This window comes from Emys orbicularis, chromosome 1, assembly GCF_028017835.1.
Source record: "Emys orbicularis isolate rEmyOrb1 chromosome 1, rEmyOrb1.hap1, whole genome shotgun sequence".
NCBI lineage: Eukaryota > Metazoa > Chordata > Testudines > Emydidae > Emys > Emys orbicularis.
This window is the reverse complement of record NC_088683.1, coordinates 320642942-320669776: the sequence shown is the minus strand read 5'-3', so window position 1 is coordinate 320669776 and position 26835 is coordinate 320642942. Positions and strand designations below refer to the sequence as shown.

The following is a 26835-nucleotide window of genomic DNA, read 5'->3' as shown; positions in this document are numbered from 1 at the left end:
AGCCATGGTACAACAGGCAACGGTGGCATGGGCTGGCTGCCCTGAGTACAAAGCCACCTGATCTGTGCAGGTATGTGCTCGGGGTGGCGAGCCTGGGTCGCTGCTTCCTGTGCTACTGCAGCTACACTACTGTTTTTAGCATGCTAGCTCAGATGAGAGTATGTGAATGTCAGTTGGGAATTACACCCCTTGCTCGTAGTGTAGACACAGTCTGTCTTTGGTACCGGCCTGTCCAGCATGCTTTCTGGGCATGGACTCTGGTACCCCTTCTGGAAGTGGGACCCCAAGATCAGTGATCACCTACCAAGACATCCCAGTAGCTTAAGCACACCCTTTTCCAGAATTCCACCCTTCTGGGCACTGTGGTTTATAACAGCTTCATGGACATGTGATAGTTGAAGCAAATAGATATAGGCTTTGGAAAATAATTTCTAAAATCACTTTTCTTCACTTTATACAGCACAAGAGATATAAAGATGCATGCAAAATAAGAAACTCTTGTACAGCATTTCTGCCTCAGTTTCCTCATCACTCTTGAGCATTTTTTGGGATTTGGGTCAGTATCCTTTCAGGGTTCCAAATCCACTCTGTTGGAGCACACTCCTTCAGCTCAGACCTTCTCCTCCGAAATCATCTCTGACCTCTGCAGTCTGCTTCCTTCAGTTTAACTTGCATTTTTTCAGATTAACTGTTACATTTGTCATGATGTTAGAAAATGATGCATTTCTTACTAGATGATTAATTTTTTACTTGTGATTTGTGTCAAATTATGCCAAATATGGATGGAAATTCAATTCAATTCACCAGAACAGCATTTAGTTTTTTAATTAAATAAAACTACCTTAAATGTGCTTGCTGCATAAGAAAAAAAGTTTATCAAAACATGTTTTGCATTTATAAAAGGAAGTATTTAGTAGTTTATTTAAAGGAAGCATTTAGTGGTTAATGGAACTGATTTCTGATGACCATATCTTTCAATATTTTAGAACTAGTAGGTCACATCCCTTTGCACATAGTTTGTATTCATAGATTAGAAATGGAAAAAACTTCCCTGCTTTTTTTCAACTCCCAGTTTAACTTTGCATTAATTAATCATTGAGTTGAAGTAGCTGAATACACTGAAATTAAGAAAATATTCTTTCTGCACCTGCAGAAGAAGCTGCTATCAAAAGCTCGTATAGCACTTCAGCAAACTCTGGTTACAGGTGATTGGCCAATGACTTCCACATTTTCAGTGGTTTAACTTTAAAACTTGGCAGCAAACGTACTGCTTTCTATTTTTTGTATTTAATGTAAATGATTTTAACAAGTTTAGGCCTTAACGTACGCTGTCAATTACCATTTTTAAAAATAACTATTTAAAATTAAATCTGGATTTTAATTTAAAGAAAAAATTACTGTTTTTTATCCATTCTGGTTCTCAGCCTCTGTTTTTAAAGGGCTGTACCTCAGTCTTTGTTCCTATCCTGGAGAAGTTCTACTGCTCTTCTCCTTCCCTGCAGACAAGCTGGGTTTAACTGATTCTTTTAGGTTTCAGCCTTCCCATTTGTTTGGGCAAAATCTATTCAGGTTTAGGTTTTGATGGTCTTTAACAACCATCCTATTCAGAGACAGTCAGGCGCACCACTCAGGCAGGGATATGGTGCAGATGATAAAACCTAGCTCTTGTACAGCAGTTTTCATCAGTAGATCTTAGAGTGCTTTACAAAGGTGGTCAGTATCATTATACCCATTTTACAAATTGGGAAAGTGAGGTGCAGGGAAGGAAGTGACTTGCCCAAGGTCACCCAGTAGACCATTGTCAGAGCCAGGAATTGAACCCAGGTCTCTGGTGCCTTGGTCCAGTGCTCTGTCTAGTAAGCTGACTGCCATATAGTCATAAGGGCTTAAACATATGGAGAACACAACCTAAAACAGAATTAATAAATTGTACATAGACAGATTCCTCAAATTAGCACGGTAAATAAGAGAGCAAGTAATTTTATTTTTAAGGGGAGATTTATAGTTCCACATGTTTTGGGGAAGGGGAGGAGGAAGAGAATTTCTGTAGTTTTTCAGTCACCAATTCAATGAACTGTTTGTGGTGGATTGGTAAACCAAAAGAAATGTGTGTAAAACCCTTTGTTTTGAACTACAATAGAATCCTGATTTTACAAAAACTGTTTTATATATGACCAGCTATATGAACCATTTTTCTTGATGGGGTGTGTGTGTGTGTGTGTGTGTGTGTGTGTGTGTGTGTGAAAATCACATAATGCAGGTGATGTTGATGAAAAACAAATTGACATCCCATCATGTTCCAGTGTCTTCAAACCCCATTGCAAAGCAATTTCCAATACTCCAAAAGACAAGACAAAAAAGATGCAGTGACCATACTGCAACTTATGCACCATATCTTTTGTAATGTGGTGGTCAATTTTATGAATTTTTTTATTTTTATTAATGTCTAAGTCCCCAGTTAGTTCGTAAAATAGGGGTTCTACTACACTCCAAATCAAATCTGAAAGTGAAATTCATCTAGCAGAAATGAAACTAAAAGCTTCTCTTGGTCTAAATCGGGGTAGGCAACGTTTCAGAAGTGGTGTGCAGAGTCTTCATTTATTCACTCTAATTTAAGGTTTCGCGTGCCAGTCATACATTTTAACGTTTTTAGAAGGTCTCTTTCTATAAGTCTATAATATATAACTATTGTTGTATGTAAAGTAAATAAGGTTTTTAAAATGTTTAAGAAGCTTCATTTAAAATTAAATTAAAATGCTGAGCCCCCCCCCCCCCCCAGATTGGTGGCCAGGACCCGGGCAGTGTGAGTGCCACTGAAAATCCGCTCGTGTGCCGCCTTCGGCACACGTGCCATAGGTTGCCTACCCCTGGTCTAAATACTTGTGTTTTCATCTGTTGGCACAATAGGTAACCACAGTGGAACCCATGTGGTCTTCTTGCAAATAGAGGTATCAGGATTTGGAGAACCCAGTCAAAGATTCAGCACCTCCTCTGTACTGTGGATTGCAGTGGCTTCCCATACCACATTGTAGAAATTGAAGCACGGCCAGCGGATCTCCAGATCTACCGCCTATCCCTTTGGGGAAGATAGATGCCCCAGGGTTATCTGAAGCTCCAAGGCTGGAATAGTAGCTGTAAAGTGCCTCCCTCTACTGATCCATTTCCCTGGGTTGGAGAATTACATGCAAATCCATTCCATGACATTCTTTCCTCCCCCACGTCTTATAGCTTCTTTTTTATGCAGCATTTGCAGTTATATGTACTACTAATCTTAACTGTGCACATATGTTCAAAATGTATTATTTGTCACAAGTACTTTGTATGTTTAAGCACATCTCCCTTGTTCAAATATTGGTAAATAAGAATGCTATACAACGATGCTTAAACTTTTTTGAATTTTTTTTCTAATTATTATTTTAAACTATTATTTCTGGGTCTGGATTCCACTGACAAGGTCCAAAGGGTAGTGCCTTCCCTGTGGAAATTCAGTCAGAGTTGTGATCACTAAAAATCTGCCTTCTGTTGCCCTTCAGTGTGGCAGCCCCTGAGCCAGTGAAATTTATATTCAGTGCAGAACTAAGAAATAAAATCACCTGTTCACTTGAAGGGTGAATATTCCCTCGACCATCAGCATGTTAACATAGGGGTTGTGAGAAAGCCCAGAGGAAATGGCAATTACCTTTCCTTTCTTTAAGGGAGGAGCTTAAAACTGTTGTAATGTATGGTAAAGGTTGAGAACCACAGCCCTGAAACTTACTTTGTCAGTTTGTGTGGATAGTAGGAAAGGCATAAAGTGCTGGTTGAACTGGTTGAGGACTTCATCATTGGAAGCAGCACAGAAGAAATGAGTTCTGAGCTCCCTTTTTAAGGATGGAATCAGTAAAGCAGGAAGAGTTGAACCTTGTGCTCTAGTGACTGATCTAGTGTCTGAGGTGCAGCTGTCCTCAAGAGTCCAAAAAAGAGACTACTGACGGCAAAGTCTTTTAAAACTACACTGTTAAACATAACAGTGAGGTCAAGGGTGATAGAATAGTCTTCAACTATGGAGGGGATTGAAGTCCCATTCGAATGGACCAGGAATGCTTCAGAGAGTTTGTTGGAGTGATTAAGCTTTTTCCCAGCATTTGTTGAAGCAGGGTAGTATATGGTAGGCTTGGCAAGCTGGTCAATTGATCTGTCAAATAATGTCAGGTGAGTTGATCACCTATTTGTCCACAGTCAAATATTCCAGAAAAAATACCCTGATGTAGGCAGCAGCTCACCTTTGAATTGCATGATAATGTCATTTTTTTAAGAGTTTCATTTAATTGTATTTCACATTTTTTTTTGAGTTAAAGTAACTCTCAGCTAAAAAATTGTTTTTGTAATTAGGTGTCAGTATTTAAGGGTAAGCCTATTGGAGACCATAAAGTCTTACTCTTTTTTGTTACTGTTACTGTTCTAATAAATTAATGCTTTAAAATATTTGACCGTTTTTGACATTGACAATATATGACCAGTCAGTTGAGCAGTCATTTTTGGACTGGTCAAATGCCCAACCCTAATGTATGGCAGTTTTTCTTAAGACTTTTCTTCTAAACTGTATCCGCCATCTCCCTAAGCAGGGCCGGCTCCAGGCACCAGCGAAGGAAGCAGGTGTCTGTGGTGGCCAATAGAAAGGGGCGGCAGTGTGTCCGCTGTCGGGGTGGCACGTCTGGTTCGGCGGCAGCAGCTCAATCGGCTCGCTCCAGATCAGCGGCAATTCGGCGGCAGGTCCTTCACTCGCTGTTTTCCTCTTCGGCGGCACTTCGGCGGCAGCTCGATCGGGTTGTTAGGTTGTTGTTTTTTGTTTTTGGTTTTTTTCCCCCGCCACTTGGGGCGGCCAAAAAGCTGGAGCCGGCACTGTCCCTAAGAGTGCTTGCTTTGAAGAGGGAAGACTTCCATGGCATATGCTATTGACTTATGGACAGCAGAGAACACTTGGCAAGAGTCTTGTCTACTGCACACCCTGTTTTGTTTGAGTAATCTGTCTTGTAAAGATGAAGTGTAAGTGTTAGAAAGAAGGTTGTATGTGCTTCATATGGGAAATTCATTGCAAGTAATTTACTATTAACTGAAGAACATGAACTAGGTACCTTTTAGAGTGCTAAATCAGGGTCTGCATGAGGCAGTGGGCGCAGCACATTAGAGCGCTTTACAAATCATATCCCTTTGTAGACAAGCCCTTAAAATTACTCTCCTTTATAAACCTCTAAAATGTTTAGCGGTAACCATACCATGCATTATAAACATCTTAAGTGAAATAGTGGTAAAAATACAGGTGTGTTTTTTTTTTTTAATAGAGTGAATTTTTTGTATTGGTAGTTTTTGGATTTGGGATTTTAAATAATACGTGATTTAAAGTCAGCCAACAGAAATAGAAAGATAAACTTGCATAAAATGTAAAATTGATCATTGTTACTTTGAAGTTTCAGAGTTTCCTTTATCTCTTGGGACAGTTTCATACAAGAATAGCAGAAGGGAGGAGAGCTTCTTTTGTCTTCATTGTTTATATTACAGTGAAATATGTATTGTATCTTTGAAAAAGTTCTCTCATTAGTTGGCTTTGTATATATTAGATGTTCCTATTTTAATATCGCCACAATATCAATCACAATTGAATCACCATGTGATGGGTCTGTCTTAAACTTACTAAAGTGAAGAATGTTGAGCCAAGTAAACTGCCATCCAAACAGAAATAATAAACTGCATCTCACTGAATTGTGTGTTAAGACCTGTCTGTAAGGCATGGATCACTGACTTGAGATAGATTTAATGGATTAGTAAGTACCATTACTATATCATGTCAGTATTTAGTAATGTGACCCATAGTCCATGTTTTATTTACACTTAAGCACACAGCAGAATCGGTGTTCTATACTCATACATGTGTAAGAGCAAGGAACAATATTCTAAAAATCTTCATAAAAATAGTGTATGTGTAAGGTACTTTTTACCTTTTGGTAACTTGGCTATTTTAAAATAGCCATGTGGGTTTTTTTAACATAATTGGATGACTCTCGGGTCTTTGCAATTATTTACAGAACCATTAACTTTCAAATTACCAATTTGAATCTGTCCAAGGTTGACAGGGACAGTCATTACTACCTGATGTTTCTGCTAACGGCAATGAGTTGTATTCAATCCAGCCCCCTGTAGATGACCATAATTTTGCATTAAATGTGGTTTTAAATGTAATTTTCTTCACACTGAAGTAGAGTGAAATGCTGTGACACTTGCATGTATGCCATTTGGACCAATTCATAATTTAGCTTTCAAAGAAAACTGTTATAAGTATTACTAAAGTGTTCATCACCAGGGATTGAACTTTTTCATATCAACTAGCCACAATGATTCAGTCTGCTAGTTTAAGTGGAAAAATACCTGCTCTGCAGCACTTCTGCAATGTAAAGGAATAAAACAGTTGTGTACTTTGTACTGTATTTAATTGTAGCAGTGTTAATCACCTTCTGTTTAATAAACTAAAAATGTAGCTTACACTTTCTCCTTGCTTTTCACATTTTCTATCCTCTCTGGCTTCACTCCACTTTTTTATTTTCATATCATTGTTCTGTGTGTGTTCCCTCTCTTCCTTCTTTATAATTCCCTTCTCTTTTCCTACACTGTTGTTTTTTTTCTCATTTTCCTGTTTACTGTCTCTCCCATGTCTTCCCCCCAAGTCTGTACCATACTTAGAATTTTTTTTTTTTTAATCTCTTCTTCTCTTGGCTACTTCACCTACACCTACCAATTTTCCCACATATACCCACAAGCTCACATCTGGTTCCCTATATCCTCCAATTTAAAACAGGAAGGACTCTGTGCTACCTGGCTTTCTCTTGCATGGGAAGAGACGCAGCATCTGGACCCTCTACTTATCTTCCACCCTCTCCCTAATGTAATTCATATCTAAATTGATGTTGAATTTGCCAGGGCTGACTTTGCTGTCCTGAGCATTTTTATCTATTCAAGGGACACTATCATAGGATCTAATCACATCAGCCACACTATCAGAAGCTCGTTCACCTGCACATCTACCAATGTAATAAATGCCATCATGTGCCAGCAATGCCCCTCTGCCGTGTACATTGGCCAAACCGGACAGTCTCTATGCAAAAGAATAAATGGACACAAATCAGACGTCAAGAATTGTAACACTCAAAAACCAGTCGGAGAACACTTCAACCTCCCTGGTCACTCAGTTACAGACCTAAAAGTATCAGGGGTGTCAAAGTTGGTTCCCCACTTTGAACTTTAGGGTACAAATGTGGGGGCCTGCATGAAGACTTCTAAGCTTAACTACCAGCTTAGATCTGGTCCGCTGCCACCATTCCCAAAGCTAATTCCCTTCCTTGGGAAGCCTTGAGAAACCTTTCACCAATTCCCTGGTGAATACAGATCCAAACCCCTTGGATCTTAAGACAAGGAGAAATTAACCATCCCCCTCCTTTCCCCCACCAACTCCTGGTGAATACAGATCCAACCCCCTTGGATCTTAAGACAAGGAGAAATTAACCATCCCCCTCCTTTCCCCCACCAACTCTTGGTGAATACAGATCCAACCCCCTTGGACCTAAAGACAAGGAAAAATCAATCAGGTTCTTAAAAAGAAGGTTTTTAATTAAAGAAAAAGGTAAAAATCATCTCTGTAAAATCAGTATGGAAAATAACTTTACAGGGTAATCAAACTTAAAGAGCTCAGAGGACCTCCCTCTAGCCTCAGGTTCAAAGTATAGCAAACAAAGATAAACACTCTAGTAAAAGGTACATTTACAAGTTGAGAAAACAAAGTAAAACTAACACGCCTTGCCTGGCTATTTACTTACAAGTTTGAAATAGGAGAGACTTGTTTAGAAAGATGTGGAGAACCTGGATTGATGTCTGGTCCCTCTCAGTCCCAAGAGCGAACAACACCCAAAACAAAGAGCACAAACAAAAGCCTTTCCCCCCCCAAGATTTGAAAGTATCTTGTCCCCTTATTGGTCCTTTGGGTCAGGTGTCAGCCAGGTTACCCGAGCTTCTTAACCCTTTACAGGTAAAAGGATTTTGGAGTCTCTGGCCAGGAGGGATTTTATAGTACTGTACACAGGAGAGCTGTTACCCTTCCCTTTATAGTTCTGACAAGGGGGTAGCCGTGTTAGTCTGTATCTACAAAAACAACAAGGAGTCTGGTGGCACCTTAAAGACTAACAGATTTATTTGGGCTTAAGCTTTTGTGGGTAAAAACCTCACTTCTTCAGATGCATAGAGTGAAAGTTACAGATGCAGGCATTATATACTGACACATGGAGAGCAGGGAGTTACTTCGCAAGTGGAGAACCAGTGTTGACAGGGCCAATTCAATCAGGGTGGATGTAGTCCACTCCCAATAATAGATGAGGTGTCAATTCCAGGAGAGGAAAAGCTGCTTCTGTAATGAGCCAGCCACTCCCAGTCCCTATTCAAGCCCAGATTAATGGTGTTAAATTTGCAAATGAATTTTAGTTCTGCTGTTTCTCTTTGAAGTCTGTTTCTGAAGTTTTTTTTGTTCAATGATAGTGACTTTTAAATCTGTAATAGAATGACCAGGGAGATTGAAGTGTTCACTTACTGGCTTATGTATGTTACCATTACTGATGTCCGATTTGTGTCCATTTATTCTTTTGCGGAGGGACTGTCCGGTTTGGCCAATGTACATGGCGGAGGGGCATTGCTGGCACATGATGGCATATATAACATTAGTGGATGTGCAGGTGAATGAGCCCTTGATGGTGTGGCTGATGTGGTTGGGTCCTCTGATGATGTCGCCAGAGTAGATACGGGGACAGAGTAGGCAATGAGGTTTGCTACAGGGATTGGTTCCTGGGTTGGTGTTTCTGTGGTGTGGTGTGTAGTGGCTGGTGAGTATTTGCTTCAGGTTGGGGGGTTGTCTGTAAGCGAGGACTGGCCTGCCTCCCAAGGTCTGTGAGAGTGAAGGATCATTTTCCAGGATAAGTTGTAGATCGTGGATAATGCGCTGGAGAGGTTTTAGCTGGGGGCTGTATGTGATGGCCAGTGGTGTTCTGTTATTGTTCTTGTTGGGCCTGTCCTGTAGTAGGTGATTTCTGGGTACCCGTCTTGCTCTGTCAATCTGTTTCCTTACTTCCCCAGGTGGGTATTGTAGTTTTACGAATGCTTGATAAAGATCTTGTAGGTGTTTGTCTCTGTCTGAGGGGTTGGAGCAAATTCGGTTGTATCTTAGGGCTTGGCTTTAGACAATGGATCATGTGATGTGTCTTGGATGGAAGCTGGAGGCATGTAGGTACGTATAGCGGTCAGTAGGTTTCCGGTATAGGGTGGTGTTTGTGACCATCACTTATTTGCACTGTAGTGTCCAGGAAGTGGATCTCTTGTGTGGACTGGTCCAGGCTGAGGTTGATGGTGGGGTGGAAATTGTTGAAGTCCAGGTGGAATTCTTCAAGGACCTCCTTTCCATGGGTCCATATGATGATGTCATCAATGTAGCGCAAGTAGAGGAGGGGCACTAGGGGATGAGAGCTGAGGAAGCGTTGTTCTAAGTCAGCCATAAAAATGTTGGCATACTGTGGGGCCATGCGGGTATCCATAGCAGTGCCACTGACTTGAAGGTATAAGTTGTCCCCAAATCTGAAGTGGTTGTGGGTGAGGACAAAGTCACAAAGCTCAGCCACCAGGCGTGCTGTGGCCTCATCAGGGATACTGTTCCTGACAGCTTGTAGTCCATCCTCATGTGGAATATTTGGTGTAAAGTGCTTCTACATCCATGGTGGCCAGGATGGTGTTTTCAGGAAGAACACCAATGCATTCTAGTTTCCTCAGGAAGTCGGTGGTGTCTCGAAGATAGCTGGGAGTGCTGGTAGCGTAGGGTCTGAGGAGAGAGTCCAAATAGCCAGATAATCCTGCTGTAAGAGTGCCAATGCCTGAGATGATGGGGCGTCCAGGGTTTCCGGGTTTATGGATCTTGGGTAGCAGATAGAATACCCCTGGTCGGGGTTCTGGGGGTGTGTCCATGTAGATTTGTTCCCGTACGGTAGCTGGGAATTTCTTGAGGAGATGGTGTAGTTTCTTTTGGTATTCCTCAGTGGGATCAGAGGATAGTGGCCTGTAGAATGTGGTCTTGGAGAGTTGCCTGGCAGCCTCCTGTTCATAATTCGACCTGTTCATTCTGACTACAGCACCTCCTTTGTCAGCCCCTTTGATGATAATGTCAGAGTTGTTTGAGGCTGTGGATGGCATTGCTTTCTGTACGGCTGAGGTTATGGGACAAGTGATGTTTGTCCACAATTTCAGCCTGTGCACGTCTGCGGAAGCACTCTATGTAGAGGTCAAGTCTGTCATTTCGACCGTCAGGAGGAGTCCACGCAGAGGAGTTCTTCTTGTAGTGTTGGTAGGAGGGTTCCTGTGGGTCAGTGCGCTGTTCAGTGGTGCGTTGAAAATATTCCTTGAGTCGGAGACGACGAAAGTAGGCTTCCAGATCACCGCAGAACTGTATCGTGTTCGTGGGGATGGTGGGACAGAAAGAGAGTCCCCGAGATAGGACGGACTCTTCTGTTGGGCTAAGTGTGTGGTTGGAAAGATTGACAATGTTGTTAGATGAGTTGAGGGTACCACTGTTGTAGCCCCCTGTGGCAGGTAGGAGTTTAGATTAGCTTACTGTCCTTTTTCCTCTGTAGAGAAGTGAAGTGTGCATTGTAAATGGCTTGTCTCATTTTTGTAAAGTCCAGCCACGTGGAAGTTTGTGTGGAAGGTTGGTATTGTATGAGAGTCTCCAGTTCTGAGAGCTCATTCTTGATCTTCTCCTGTCTGCTGTACAGAATGCTGATCAGGTGGTTCCTCAGTTTCTTTGAGAGTGTGTGGCACAGTCTCTCACCATAGTCAGTGTAGTATGTTGATTGCAATGGATTTTTTTACCTTCAGTCCATTTGGTATGATGTCCACCTGTTTGCATTTGGAGAGGAAGATGATGTCTGTCTGTATCTGTGCAAGTTTTAAGAGGTAATTCTTCAACAAAAAAACTTCAAAAACAGACTCCAACGAGAAACTGCAGAACTGGAATTAATTTGCAAACTGGACACCATTAAATTAGGCTTGAATAAGGACTGGGAGTGGATGGGTCATTACACAAAGTAAAAACTAATTCCCCATGCTAATTTTCCCCCTACTCTTACTCACACCTTCTTGTCAACTGTTTGAAATGGGCCATCCTGATTATCACTACAAAAGCTTTTTTTTTTTTTTTTTCTCCTCCTGATAATAGTCCACCTTAACTGATTAGTCTCCTTAGAGTTGGTATGGCAACACCCATTTTTTTCATGTTGTCTGTCTGTATGTATATATATGTGTGTGTATGTATGTATATGTGTAATCTTCCTACTGTATTTTCCACTGCATGCATCCGATGAAGTGGGCTTTAGCCCACAAAAGCTTATGCCCAAATAAATTTGTTAGTCTCTAAGGTGCCATAAGTACTCCTCGTTCTTTTAATTTACCATGTAGATGATGAATTTTCTAGGCTAGTTTAAGAGCTCATGAGCTTGAAAAAAATGGAACCTATCCCAATTTTTGACACATGTAAAAGTATGCCATACTTTAAATTGTATTTTTAATCTAGGATTGTAGGGTAGGTGATTTGAGGGAAGATATGTGAAGATATACACCCAAGTCATGGCTGAACCGTTATTTTTCTTCAAATTTATATTAAAAAATCAATAGGAGTATATCTTGTGTTATGGGTGCATATCCTATTTTAATTTTGAAAGCCCAATTCACTGGTATACTCTGGCTGTTTTTCGCCATTAGAGTTTAGAGCTGCTTTGCATCAGCAGAGCAGTGGAAATCAGCCAGGATGGACACCCCATATTCCCCTTTCATCTATCCTCCACATTCCCCTAAGTCCACACATGTTGCTTGTTTTAACTCCCTCCTGGCCTCCTATTGAGTGGTATAGTCTTTTGCCATTGCTTTTTCAATGTATCTGTCAGCAGATTCTGATGTATAAAATCTTCTCTCAGAGAAACTCGCAAAGATTTGCTCTTTCAAAATGTCATCTGTTTGCAGTGGGACTGAGGCTTTAGGGCACGTCTTCACTGGCAATGTAAAAGCGCTGCCGGTGCAGCCCTTTAACTTGGCTTGTGTAAGGAGAGAGCTCTTTCAGCACTCTAAAAAACCCCCACCTCCATGAGGGGGATAGCTACCAGCGCTGGTGCACTGTCTACACTGTCACTTTACAGCACTGAAACTTGCAGCGCTCAGGGGTGGTTTTTTTTTTTTCCCTTCCTTCACACCCCTGAATGAGAAAGTTGCAGCGCTGTAAAGTGCCAGTGTAGACAAGCCCTTAGGCCTTGGCTACACTCGGGACTTCCCAGCGCTGCCGTGGCAGTGCTGTGAAGCGCGAGTGTAGTCGCACCGCCAGCGCTGCAAGAGCTCTCTCACAGCACTGTATGTACTCCACCTCTCCCAGGGGAATAGCTTGCAGTGCTGCGAGCGAGCGTGCAGTGCTGCAGGCTCAGATTACACTGGTGCTTTACAGTGCTGTACTCGCTGCGCTCAGGGGGGGCCGTTTTCACACCCCTGAGCGCAGCAAGTTGCAGCGCTGTACAGCGCCAGTGTAGCCAAGGCCTTAGACTGCCCTCTGTGAGGTGCAGGTGAATGAAGGGAATGGCCATCGTTGTTTATGCCTGTGGCCTCATTCCCATTTAGATAAATAGCAGCAGATGTCAGCCATTAAAGAGGGTAGTCTGTCGTAGAATTCTCTGGTGTAGAACAATGTTCTTTAGTCTCTGCTAAAGAAGAAATTTCTATTATGAAGAATGGCAAAAAACAAAACAAAAAAACAGTTAACCCTAAAACAATTCATATGTAGCCTATGAGCACAAAGTTTCAGTGAATTTTAACTATATGGGAAGTTAAAATGTCCGACACTGACCCGTTTTAAAATTAATTTTAACTCATCAGCTAACATTTACTTATAAATTCTAAGAAAATTAAAAAATGCTGTAATTTTGGGGAGGAGACACTGTCTTTTTCATACTGTGTGTGTGTGTGGTCTCTGGTTAGGTGAAAAACTCAGGCCTTGGCTACACTCGCGGATTCACAGCGCTGCCGCGGCAGCGCTGTGAAGTGCGAGTGTAGTCGCGCCGCCAGCTCTCTCGCAGCGCTGCAAGTACTCCACCTCTCCGAGGGGAATAGCTTGCAGCGCTGCGAGGGAGCGTGCAGCGCTGCAGGCGCTGATTACACTGGCGCTTTACAGCGCTGCACTCGCTGCGTTCAGGGGGGGGTGTTTTTTCACACCCCTGAGCGCAGCAAGTGCAGCGCTGTGAATTGCCAGTGTAGCCAAGGCCTCAGCTCAGCCTTAACTGTGGAATCCTAACACCTCTATAAGACCAATACACAAATATCCATCAAACTCCTCCAACTCTTAGCTTATTACTCAAGACTGAGGGGGGGTGGGGACAAGGTGAGCTTTTCAGTGTGCCAAGAAGGTTAACATCTGGGGTCTGGCGAACCAGTGGTGGGGAGAGCAAATTCCAATGTCAAGGACCCCAGTGGTGAATACCTTTCAGCAGCTCATTCTCACTTTATATCAAGGGGGCTCCAATATGAATGCTTCTTTGATCTCAGGGGTGACAGCATGGCCTGGGGAAAGAGGTGAGCTCTTGCATAACCTGGTTCCAAACAATAGAAAATTTTTGGCCCTGCTTACGAAGGCCTTACACTCAACTCCACAGCCTTTTTCTACATGTAATGCATTAACTTTTGAATGCTGCATCCCATAATTTCAACATTTCATGGAATGTACTAGGCATCAGTGGCCACTGACCAGAACCCTTTTGATCTTGGGAAAACAAAGGAGAAAAATGCGGGACAAATGGAGCCCCTTCCATCTGATTAACGCAGCCATAGTGGCTTCAAGCATCTCTACAATTATGTATAGATCAAACAGTTGGTTGATGGCACCCATTAATGCTTTCTGCATAACAGTATCCTTGCTTATCCTGTCAATAGAGTTAACATGTTGACATTCTGAATGACATAACAGCCAGACAGAAGAATAATGGTGGTGGGTGAGAGAGTAAGAGGGGGATGGAGGTGTGCACACAGCTCATGGCATGGGGGGGGGAGAGGGAGAGAATGAGGGACACTAGAATGGGAGGGGGCCACTGGTATGGAATGAGCTCGTAGAGAGCCTCTGCCATGGGAGGAGAGAGAATGAGGGAGCTTGGAGTGGGTGGATAGGGAGTGGGGGGACACAGAACCCCTGGTGGGGTGGAGATTGGGGAACCCTTGTATGGGGGGAGAGAGGAAAATAGGTATTCACATAGACCACTTGTCAGTGGTGGTGGGGAGAATGGTTATCCTTTAGATGATTCTGCTCATACATCTCCAGCTTTCTGTAGGTGCTACTCAGGTCTCTGTCCTTGTCCCCTTTTCTTCTTCCTCTATACCTTCTCTGGATAATCTGATATGCAGACACAAATTCAGCTACCATTTATATGCTGATGACTCACAGATCTACCTCTCTACTCCATACCTGTCTCCTTCTGTCCAGACTGAAATCTCAGCCTCTTTCTCTGACTTCTCCTTATAAATGTCTTGCTGTCAGTTCCAACTAAACATGACTAAAAACAGAGCTCCCAATCTTCCCCCTCAAGCCCTCCCCACTACCTCCTTTTTTGATCACTGAGGACAACATCACGATCCTGCCTGTCACTCAGGTCTGTAATCTGGGCCTCATCTTTGACTTGGACCTCTGTCTAGATCCTCATATCCAGGCTATATTTAAATCTTGCTGATTCTTCCTGCATAACATATCTAAGGTATGGCCCTTCTTACCCATCCACACATTAAAACTTGACCACACTTTCATCTTACATTTTGATTGCCAAACTCCAAGACAAGTATATTGCAGTAGTCTTCCTTGTTCAGAGTGCCACTGCAAAGATAGGTTTCAGAGTAGCAGCCGTGTTAGTCTGTATCCGCAAAAAGAACAGGAGTACTTGTGGCACCTTAGAGACTAACAAATTTATTAGAGCATAAGCTTTTGTGGGTCTACAACCCACTTCTTCGGATGCATATAGAATAATGCATCCGAAGAAGTGGGTTGTAGCCCACGAAAGCTTATGCTCTAATAAATTTGTTAGTCTCTAAGGTGCCACAAGTACTCCTGTTCTTACTGCAAAGATAATTTCCCTAGCCCATTGCTTTGACCTTGTCATCCCTCTCTTTGCAACCCTCCAGTGGCTCCCCCTTGTTTATTACGTCTTCACTTTCAGGGCCCTTCACATCAATCCCCACCCTACCTATAATCTCTCATTTGCATTAAGCTGTTGATGCCTGCCTCCAGTTGCCCCATGATGTCAGTCTCCATTGCCCACTTGTTAAATTTTCAAACAAGCATCTTTTTTTCTTTCTCCCATGCTGGGGAAGTGGTCCCTGTAAACATCCGCTATCTCATTCTCCTTCAAATCCCTCCTCAAAACTCTTTAACTATGATGTCTACAAAAAGCTTGAGGATGGTTGGGCTGTTGATGTGCTGTGACCACTGTCTGTCACAAATGTTGTCTCATTGTTTCCTTGTACTCTTCCTGTTGTCTCTTGCATGTGCTTAGATTGTAAACTCCTTGGGGCAGGGACTTTTTTGTTCAGTGTTTGTACAGCAGCTAACACAGTGGGGTTCTGATCCATGAGTAGAGCTTTTATGGGCTGTGGCAATACAAATAATAAAGATGAGCATCACCTTCCTGCAGATATTAAAGGTTTTAAAAGTCTGTTGATGTGTAGCCTCTCTCCTGTTTTCCCTGGGCTTCTTATAGGTGGTTCCCTGGAAGTGCTGCTGGAGTGTTCTAGTCAACATGTTCCTGGGGGCTAAATGGGAACCTTGGGCCTGTTGCCGCAAAGTTTGGAGCAGGGGCATGGGAGAAATCTCCCAATAGGCCTGTCCTCTTCCCTTCTCCTGCTGTTGCTACTACCCATGCTCCTGCTACATTTCAGAGTTTTTCCACATCTCTTCTAGGATGGGAAAAGGAGCTTCTTACACATCACTGGCAAATTAAAAGTAAAATTTTCAAAAAGTACCTAAGAGAGTTAGTCTCCTAAATCACTTAAGCACTTTGGAAAATTTTACCCAACATCTTTAACTTGTTTACTTCTGTTTTTCTAACTGTTTCTTTAGTTCCTTTTAAGAGAGCTCTACTGTGAGAGCCTAGAAGCCCATAGGATCTAGGGAGCATGTTATTGTTTTGATTTATCAAGTTGTCAGCATGGTAACTAAAGGCAGCATTATCTGCATCTTAAGTATAATGGTCAAATTATAATTAAGTATGAGGGATTGTTATATTGCTGTTTGTTTTACTTCTGGAGGTCCTGTTCAGTTAGAATGTCTTGGTGGCTTAAAATATCTCAAGAAAACAGTTGCTCTTGGTTCCTTTATTTAGGGTGCCATTATGTGAGAAGAAACCTTAGGGTCTGTATAGTCACACTGTTGATTACTGAAAGACAAACAAGACCCAACTTTACTCTCAATAATAAGGGTATCGCTCCTATTGGCTTCAGTTGGACTTGCAAGTGTTTATTTGAAGGGTAAATTTAGGGCCCTTCATATTTATCTCACTGCCTATAAAATAATACCCCAGTGGGGCAGATGGCTTATGTATTCACCCCGTCTATTGTATTGCAAGTTATATAAAGATAGATTAAAAAACAATGATTTGTGAAAGTACTAACTAATTTTGATTTTCTCTTTACAGGTTTTAAAACAGTGAAATCATGGCTCATTCAAAGACACGAGCCAATGATGGAAAAATTACGTATCCTCCAGGAGTCAAAGAAATCTCTGATAAAATATCTAAAGAAGAGATGGTGAGGCGGTTAAAGGTTAGTAAACAGCTTGCTAAGTTTTGGAGGTTCATTTGGGGTATCTTGAAATTACTTTCAATATGAAATGAGACTTTGCATAATATATATTATACCTATTAAATTTGTGGTTTTTTATTCGTGTTAACTCTCAGAATAACTATTGGCTGCTTTCTGTTTTTGTGTTCTTCCGCTGCCTCAGACTAGTCCGTCCAAAAATATTTGAATAAAATTGGAAGTACAAAGTGGCAATGAATAGTGGAAATAAATGACACATTACGATTTCTATGACGTACTATTTAAAATTTCTTCTTATTTAAAAACAAGGCTATGTATATGGCAGGATCTCCTTAAATAGAATTGCCCTGGGTGAGTGTGTGAGATCTTTATGGGAGAAGTATGGATGAAATCTTTTTCTGTCACTTTCAGAATCGCTTTCACATATCTCAGGAGGGTGGTGGTGCCAGCTGCTTTATTCTGGAAAGTGGTGTGATTGCTTTTTAAAAATAATTGCCTACTCGTGTAGGTTCTCTGTGCTCTGTTAGGAGTCTGTGGTTGATAGATTTCCACTATAGTGGTGCTGAGGTGTCACATAGAGCAGAGCGAGTCCAGAACTAGTACGTTAAATTTTTTGATCGGCGCATGGAAATGCATTAAAATTTGTATTTGATACCTTATCTTTTCTCCTGGTTTTTTGTTTTGTTTTGGTTTTTCTCTTTAGTGGAAGAACAGTCGTGTTGTGGTTCATTTCCATATAAAATCTAGACTTAGGAAAGAGAGAGAAATAAAATGTCCCTTTTGATTAGCTTGATTGGTGCCCTTACAGTAGGAGGCTGTCTGATATAAAATGAAAATATTGTAGGGTTAATCCCAGTTGTTAGTTGCTATATTCTAGTGCACTATCTTAATGTGGCTGAGAACAGCAGATTGCAAGTAAGGGTATGTCTACACTACAAGAGGAGTTCGATTTCACTTAAATCGAATATGTGGAATCGATATTACAAAGTCGAACGTGTGTGTCCACACTAAGGACAGTAATTCGACTTTGTGAGACTTTGTGAGCCCACACTAACGGGGCAAGCGTCGACATTGGAAGCGGTGCACTGTGGGCAGCTATCCCACAGTTCCCGCAGTCCCCGCTGCCCATTGGAATTCTGGGTCGAGCCCCAAATGCCTTCTGGGTAAAAAAATGTGTCGAGGGTGCTTTTGGGTACCTGTCGTCATCCGTCCGTCACTCCCGCCCTCCCTCCCTCCCTGAAAGCGCCGGCGGGAAATCAGTTCTTGCACTTTTCTGATCAGTGACAGCGCGGACACCACAGCAGTGCGAGCATGGATCCCGCTGCGAACATCGCTGCAGTTGTGGCCGATCTCAACGCCTCGCAGCTTCTCATCCACCTTTACCAGAGGCAGATGCAGAGAAATCAGGAGAGGAGGCTACGGCACCACCGTGAGGGCCTGAAGTCGGAGAGTAGCACAGAGCTGTCAGAAACCACGAGACCCTGCGCCCAGGACATCACGGTGGCAATGGGTCTTGTGGATATTGTGGAACGGCGATTCTGGGCCCTGGAAACAAGCACGGACTGGTGGGACCGCATAGTGCTTCAGGTCTGGGATGAATCCCAGTGGCTGCAAAACTTTCGCATGCGGAAGGGGACTTTCCTCGAACTTTGTGAGTTGCTGTCCCCTGCCCTGAAGCGCAAGGACACCCGGATGCAAGCAGCCCTGACTGTCCAGAAGCGAGTGGCCATAGCCCTCTGGAAGCTTGCAACGCCGGACAGCTACCGGTCAGTCGCGAACCACTTTGGTGTGGGCAAGTCTACCGTGGGGGTTGTTGTCATGCAAGTAGCCAAGGCAATCGTCAAGGTACTGCTATCAAAGGTAGTGACCCTGGGAAACGTGGAGCTCATCATAGATGGCTTTGCCGCGATGGGATTCCCAAACTGCGGTGGGGCTATAGATGGGACTCACATCCCTATCCTGGGACCGGACCACCAGGCCAGCCAGTACATTAACAGAAAGGGCTACTTTTCAATGGTGCTGCAAGCACTGGTGGACCACAGGGGACGTTTTACAAACATCAACGTCGGATGTCCGGGCAAGGTTCATGACGCTCGTGTTTTCAGGAACTCTGGTCTGTTTAGACGGCTGCAGGAAGGTCTTTACTTCCCGGACCACAAAATAAGTCTTGGGGATGTGGAGATGCCTACAGTGATCCTCGGGGACCCTGCATACCCGCTAATGCCCTGGCTCATGAAGCCCTATACTGGCGCCCTGGACTCAGAAAAAGAACTGTTCAACTACCGTTTGAACAAGTGCAGAATGGTGGTGGAGTGTGCCTTTGGCCGTCTCAAGGGGAGATGGAGAAGCTTACTCACTCGCTGTGATCTCAGCGAAACCAATATCCCCATTGTGATAGCTGCTTGCTGTGTGCTCCACAATCTGTGTGAGAGCAAGGGGGAGACCTTTATGGCGGGGTGGGAGGTTGAGGCAAATAGCCTGGCTGCTGATTACGCCCAGCCAGACAGCCGGGCGATTAGAAGATCCCAGCGGGACGCGCTGTGCATCCGGGAGGCTTTGAAAGCTAGGTTCCTGACTGAGCAGGGTATCCAGTGACTGTTAAGTTTGTGGACACAGATGCTGAACCTGCCCCCGTTTCTTTACCCAGTTACTGTTGACTATCCTTCCAAGTTACATACCCCCTTCACCACCTTCCCAAAAAATAAAATCTGTTCCGTTTTGTTAATGAACAACGTTGTCTTTATTACTGTTTTCGCGGGAATGTTTTAAACCGGGGACGCAGACTGTGGCGGGGGGCGGGTTTAGTGTTCTGATGCAAATGATGCTTCTAAACTCCGGGAATGACAGGCTCCGCAGTGGTGGACTGGTTGTTTCAACGGAGCCTGCCAGCAGTCCTGGGCGGGACTGCGTGTATGTGTCGGCCAAGTGACTTTCTGGCAGGGGGCGGAGGGTTACAGACCCCCTGCTGCGTGGCTCTGTGATCCAGGATAAGGACCGCGGCATAAGATCTCTAACTGCCCTCCCCCGCCACAAAGTCACAGATCAACCCCCCCGCCCCCCAGAACATGAAAACCACCTCCCAGACTGACCAGGGTAACTGGTGACTGCACTGTGTATGTGTCCTGATGCTGGACCTGCCCCCGCCTCTGTACCCTGCTAAAGGTGACTGTCCTGTCCAATTACCAAACCCCTTCCCCCCCTTCAGACAGACTCTCCTCTAACAGAAAATCTTGGAAACAGTACTTAACAGAAACGAATATTTTATTATGAACCGCACATGAAAAGGGGGGGGGGGGAACTCGGACGGGGGCTTGTGTGAGGTGGGTAGGAAAGGACTTTTCAAACTTTGGGGAACGAGAGCCTTCTAGTGCTACAGCAGTCTGCAGGGGTTGAATGAAAGTTTTAACGGCCCTTGCCGCCCCTCCTTCTTTGGACTTTGGGTGAGGGGGGTGTGGGACTTTGTGGCGGGGGAGGGCGGTTAGAGAGAGACTGCAGCGGGGCTCTGTCCTCCTGCCTCGGGTCTTGCAGAACATCCACAAGGCACCGGAGCGTGTCCGTTTGCTCCCTCATTAGTCCAAGCAGCGTTTGAGTCGCCTGCTGGTCTTCCTGACGCCACCTCTCCTCCCGTTCCATGATTGCTCGGTGCATTTGGGACAAGTTCTCCCTCCACTGTGTCTGCTGGGCTGCCTGGGCTCTTGAGCAGTCCATTAGTTCTGAGAACATGTCCTCACGCGTCTTCTTCTTCCTCCTCCTAATCTGCGCTAGCCTCTGGGAGTGTGATGCCAGGCTGGGTTGGGAGACAGTCGCAGATGTGTCTGTGGGAATGGGAAAAAGGGAGTGAATTCCTGAGACAGATAAATGAAGTTGTGAACAAAGAACATAGTCTTTCTCTGTGAACAAGACCATGCACTGCACCTCTCACATGCGCACTCAGGACAAGGTCGAATTTTCGGCCCTCGCCTTCAGTGCCTGGGGTCTTGCAGTTGCGATCTGAGAAGCGGGGCAGGACACCTGAACTTTTGTAGCAGGCAAACCTGGTAAGCCGTAGACTTGTGGCAGCTTTAAACTTTAATAGTAGCACTGGGCTCCTTTCGCATTGAAAGCAATGCCAGTCTCTGCTGGCAGCAATCAGGGAAGCATGAGCTCTGCCCCTGTCCCACCACCTCGCGGCTGTCCCAGGGAAAGATCCCTGTATGCTGCCCCTCTGCCGCCTCCACCGCGTGGCTGTAAAGCAGTCCCAATACTAACATTCCCCTCCCTAATTCAAAGCAGGGCGTCATGTGCGACATCACGCTGATGAGGATCTCGGAGAGCGACAGGGAACGGATGCTTCGGGAGAGCATGCAGAAACCAGGGCCGTATGCCGCCATGCTCTGCCGTGCTATGATCCCAGACTACTTGATAGAGTCATGGCGTGGGAACGTGTCGTACCACGGTGGCCCTAACAAGATCGCCCTGCCAAGGAACCTGATGCACAGGCTTGAGCACTACCTCCAGGAGAGCTATGCTGAGATCTCCCATGAGGATTTTGTGTCAATTCCCGGACATATAGACCGTATTTTGGTGTAGCTGTAGTGGAAGGGACTACAGAGTGGAGGGTCCTGTGGTTGCCTAATCGTGAAAATCCGGAAATTATTTGATTTTTTTTTACATAGTTGGGACTAAATAGTTGCCTAAGGCAAAGAAATCATGAACAACCAATTGTTGATATTATAAATATTCCTGTTGTGTTATAAATAAGTTTATATGTTTAAAGCACTTACTGCTTGATCCTTCCCCTGATTCGGTGTCCGGGGTAACGGATGGGGACGGTTGGTAGGGGATCTCGGTAAGGGTGATGAAGAGCTCCTGGCTGTCGGGGAAATCAGCGGTGCAAGCGCTGTCGACTGCCTCGTCCTCCTCATCTCCTTCCTCATCTTCCCCGTCCGCTAACATTTCCGACGAGGAACCGGCCGTGGACAATATCCCATCCTCAGAGTCCACGGTCAGTGGTGGGGTAGTGGTGGCGGCCGCATCTAGGATGGAATGCAGTGCCTCGTAGAAACGGGATGTGTGAGGCTGGGATCCGGAGCGTCCGTTTGCCTCTTTGGTTTTTTGGTAGCCTTGTCTCAGCTCCTTGATTTTCACGCGGCACTGCGTTGTATCCCGGCTGTATCCTCTCTCTGCCATGGCTTTAGAGATCTTCTCGTAGATCTTTGCATTCCTTCTTTTAGAGTGCAGCTCGGAAAGCACGGACTCATCGCCCCACACAGCGATGAGATCCAAGACTTCCCGATCAGTCCATGCTGGGGCCCTCTTTCTATTCTGGGATTGCACGGCCATCTCTGCTGGAGAGCTCTGCATCGTTGCCAGTGCTGCTGAGCTCGCCACGCTGTCCAAACAGGAAATGAGATTCAAACTGCCCAGACAGGAAAAGGAATTCAAATTTTCCCGGGGCTTTTCCTGTGTGGCTGGTCAGAGCATCCGAGCTCGAACTGCTGTCCAGAGCGTCAACAGAGTGGTGCACTGTGGGATAGCTCCCGGAGCTATTACTGTCGATTTCCATCCACACCTAGCCTAATTCGATATTGCCATGTCGAATTTAGCGCTACTCCTCTCGTTGGGGAGGAGTACAGAAGTCGAATTTAAGAGAGCTCTATGTCGAACTAAATAGCTTCGTGGTGTGGACGGGTGCAGGGTTAATTCGATGTAACGGCGCTAAATTCGACATAAACTGCTAGTGTAGACCAGGCCTAAGAGACAATTACTTCCTATAAGTACTTCTGTTTGTACCAGGCTGCAATGTGAGAATTATGAGTTAAGGTTAAAGTCTTGAATAACATGATGTTTAAATTGGACCATTTGACGTTTGGATATGAAAACCTTTCTGAACACGATGAGTAGATATTATGGAACTAGGGAAAACATATGGGGATGTAATTCTTTTCTAAGTGCAAAGCTCCAGAAAGTTTTTCCTGCCCAAAATGATACGACAAAGTTGGTGGATCAGCATCAGGAGTTCCTAGATAAAGATAGTTGAAATTTTTGAAGAAGTACAGGGGATTTAGAAATGGTTTCCATTAAAATTTTGTTAACAAAAACTCTAGATTGTGCTGAAAATCTCAACCAGATGTTTCTAAGATGTTTAAACTTGTGTCACATAAACCATATGGGCAACAGTTTCTTGGGTGGCTACAACTCTGATAAGTTGTAATAATGCTCTTGATTTTTAAAATTAGAAATGCTACTGAAATATTTGTTCTAACATGGGAAGGAAAATGTCATTCCAGTTCGAGGTTACTCCAAGCGTTAAAGATATGTCAGTAGCAGATGTTGCCCTTAAGCCAGGCATTGGAGATAGTAGAAACTGGGGTGCAGGTACCAATGTATGCTGGATTGATTTCCAGTTATTTTTGTAGCTGCAAGAGTTAAGGGCGAATTCCTATACATTTGTTTTAAATAAAACATTTGCTTTGACTAAGGCAGCAGAATGGTTAGCTGACCTCACCTTGAGTTCTTTGTTAGTGTCTTGGAGGTATGATGGCAAGTGACATCCAAAAAACAAGTTAGTCCAATCTATAGAAGGAAAATATGGTATTGAAAACTCATTTCATTAGAATGCCTTTTGATGGAGATCTGCTGTTAGCAAAGGTTCTCAAGAGACTTTGCCACAAAGTAAATCTTATGGCAGACAGGTACATGCTTCTATATTGCAGCTGAATTTTTATAGACTGCTGACAGGTATCAGATTTTCGAGATCAGGAGCCTGAGTAATGGGTAGTCCCTTTTCAGGTTCCAAATAGGGAGCATTTAGTTCAGTTCCTGTTTTTCTAACATTTTTCTTGATATGCACATCCATACATAGGATCGTTCAGATTCTTTCATGAGTTGGGAAGAGTTTTCCTTTATTCTTTAAAAGTACAGTTTACCCTCACTATAACAAACCCCTCTGGATCCAAGCCATTTATTTGTTATAGCCAGGGGTTTGTTATAGCAAAAAGAGACCTGCGGAGGGGTTTTGGGGTGTGTGTGTGCAGGGCCAGCTCCAAGCACCAGCTTGCCAAGCAGGTGCTTGGGGCGGCCACTCCGGAGAGGTACGGCACGTCCAGCTATTCGGCGGACGGTCCCTCACTCCTGCTCGGAGTGAAGGACTTGCCGCCGCAGATCGCGATTGCGGCTTTTTTTTTTTTTTTTTTTTGCGCTGCTTGGGACGGCAAAAACCCTGGAGCCGGCCCTGTGTGTGTGACAGCTCCGCCAGCCCCCAGGGTTTGTTACAGCCCACGGTTCATTATTGTGAAAGGCATTCTAGCATGGGTGTACTGTATACATCTAATGTATCCTTCAGTATTCAAGATGACTTGATACAGTCAAAGTTGTTTGGAGTCTCCTGTATCCAAGAATCTTAGTGCAGTATAACATTAGGAAAAAATTAGGATCCAAACAGAGTGTCTTCAGCCATGGGGGAGGGATAGCTCAGTGGTTTGAGCATTGGCCTGCTAAACCCAGGGTTGAGAGTTCAGTCCTTGAGGGGGCCACTTAGGGATCTGGGGCAAAATCAGAACTTGGTCCTGCTAGTGAAGGTAGGCGGCTGGACTCAATGACCTTTCAGGGTCTCTTCCAGTTCTATGAGATAGGTATATCTCCATATATTATTAGCCATCTTGCAGCTTTAAGGGCAGTGTCATGGGGTCCACTCACGGCACGTGGTGCTGCTTCCTGGTGGCTCTGGGAATTAGCTCTTGCCAGGCGCTGCCCTCATCTGGCGGTGTCTCTACCTGTCGTCATGCCCTGCAGAGGAACTGCAGCCTCCTCTCTATGATTCCTGAGAGGGGCAGGGGAGCCCGGCTTCTCTTAGGGCCCTCATTGCCAGAAGTTGCCCGTCGACCAAAGAAAAAGCAGGCCAACCGCACTGCAGATACTGCACCAGGGTCCAGACTTGGCTAAGGCCCCAACACCTAAGGGCAAGCCGATCATGGGACTGCCCCATAAGGCAATGGAGCATCCTCGGTCACTGGACCGCAGGCGCAGATCCCCATCTCTGTGGCCTAGGACCCCGACACTGCATCTCCGGTCAGAAGACTCAAGTTCCTGACACTGCGCTCTTCCCCTACGAGACATGGGACACTGGAGTCGAGGCACCGGTCCCCATGCCACCAGTACTGGCAAGCTTCCTGCCAAAGATTGTCACGGCCTAGGTCACCTTTGCTCAGACCGTCTCCCAGACGTTGGTCCCCACCTGGGCAGGATCGCTCCCTGCCGTGGCACCGGTCTCCATCTCCCTGGTACCGCTCGTTGGGCAGGCACTGATCCTCGCTGGTTGCTGACCAGGGTCAGTCGGCAAACTCAGGCCTTGATGGCTCTGCCCTGGATGCTGGAAGGGCAATGGTTGGAGTTGGATTGGGACCTGCGAAATCCATGCGGTATCTGCAACTTTGGCATGGCAGCAGGGACAGTGGCCTGCTCAATGGCCATACTGGAACTTGTGGGGTGTGCCTGTAATGCCAGTCCCATATTCCCACCAGTCCTCCCTGGCTGCCTCAGACAAACTGCTCTTGGCATTGCTGGCACCAGAGTCGGAACATGGTACCGAATCAGACGCGGGGGCAGCGCCTTGGACTCGAGCACCCAAGGAGCCGTCCCTGGAGAAGGAAGGGGAACCTGGCCCTCCCCGGCGGGGCAATCATCGTCATCAGCTCCAGACAAAGCAATGGCAGGTCCCTCCCACACGGGCAGTCCCCCTGACGACTTCAAGGAACACCAGGCTCTCCTTAAAAGGGTGGCTACCAACTTGAACTTAAAAATTGAGGTCGCAGAGGAGATTGATGACCTCTTTAATGTTATATCCTCCTCCACCCCAGCCCGGGTCGCACTATCTGTCCACTCAGGGTTCCTTAAGATTGCCAAATCGCTGTGATAGACCCTCTCTTCCATTCCACCTACGTCTAAGATGTCAGAAAAGAAGTACTATGTCCCTGTAAAAGGGTTTGGATAGCTGTATGCACACTCTCCAGCGGCATCACTGGTCGTGTCCGCTGTTAATGAAAGGGACAGGCAGGGCCAAGTCAATGGCACGCTGAAAAACAAAGATGCCAAGAGACTGGACTTATTTGGCAGGATGATTTATTCGACGGCCAGCCTGCAATTTCGGGTGTCTAACCACCAGGCCCTGTTAGGCAGGTACAATTTTAACCTGCCGGACTCCCTTAAATTCAGGAGCGGCCCAGGAGTTCGCTGCTCTAATCAACGAAGGCAGAGTTGTGGCAAGGGGGGCCCTCCAGATGGCCTGGGACACTACTGACTCAGCGGCTACTGTGGTTGCCTCTGCGGTGGCCATGAGACACAGCTCCTGGTTGCAGTCCTCTGGGTTGTCCCAGGAAATGAAGTCCACTATTCAGGACCTCCCATTTGAGGGGGTGGGGCTCTTCTCTGAACTCATGGACTTGAGAGTCCACAGCCTTAAAGACTCCCGTGCCACTCTCTGCTCCTTGGGCCTCCATACTCCTCAATAGGCCAGGAAGCCGTTCCGCCCTCCGCCTCCACAGTCTGGGTCCTGGGGGACTCTTTGGCTGAGCACCTACAGGAGAAAGACCCCTTGTTTCTATCCTAAGCGGTGACACCTGTCATCTTCCTGTTCGTCTGCTCAGCCTGGCCTTTCCAGGAACCAAGGAGACCAGAAGCAGACATTTTGAGGGTGCGCTTGAGGATGACGCCCCAGTCACTTCCCAGGATCCACCCTTCCCCTCTTTCCTGGACCGCCTCTTCCTATTGGCCTGGTCTTGACTAACTTTGGACCATTGGGTGCTCGAAGTAATATCCTCAGGTTACACCTGGCTATTTGTGGCCGACCCTCTGTCCCACCCTTCTTCCCCATCCCTTTTCAGAGACCCTTCTCACGAGCAATTCCTCGTCTAAGAGGCAGAAAACCTTCTGCACCTGGGGGCGGTGGAGGAGGTCCCTTGGGATGTGAAAGGA

At 45.1% G+C, this 26835-nt stretch overlaps 1 protein-coding gene across 1 annotated transcript in view; it reads left to right on the top strand.

Moving 5' to 3' along the window:
* PDS5B (PDS5 cohesin associated factor B) overlaps window positions 1-26835 on the top strand; it is a 252523-nt gene that overhangs the window by 23000 nt on the left and 202688 nt on the right. Inside the window, exon 2 of the mRNA XM_065403763.1 lies at window positions 16761-16887. Coding sequence (XP_065259835.1) covers window positions 16780-16887 — 108 coding nt within the window. The 5' untranslated portion in view covers window positions 16761-16779. The remainder of the gene's footprint in view (window positions 1-16760; window positions 16888-26835) is intronic.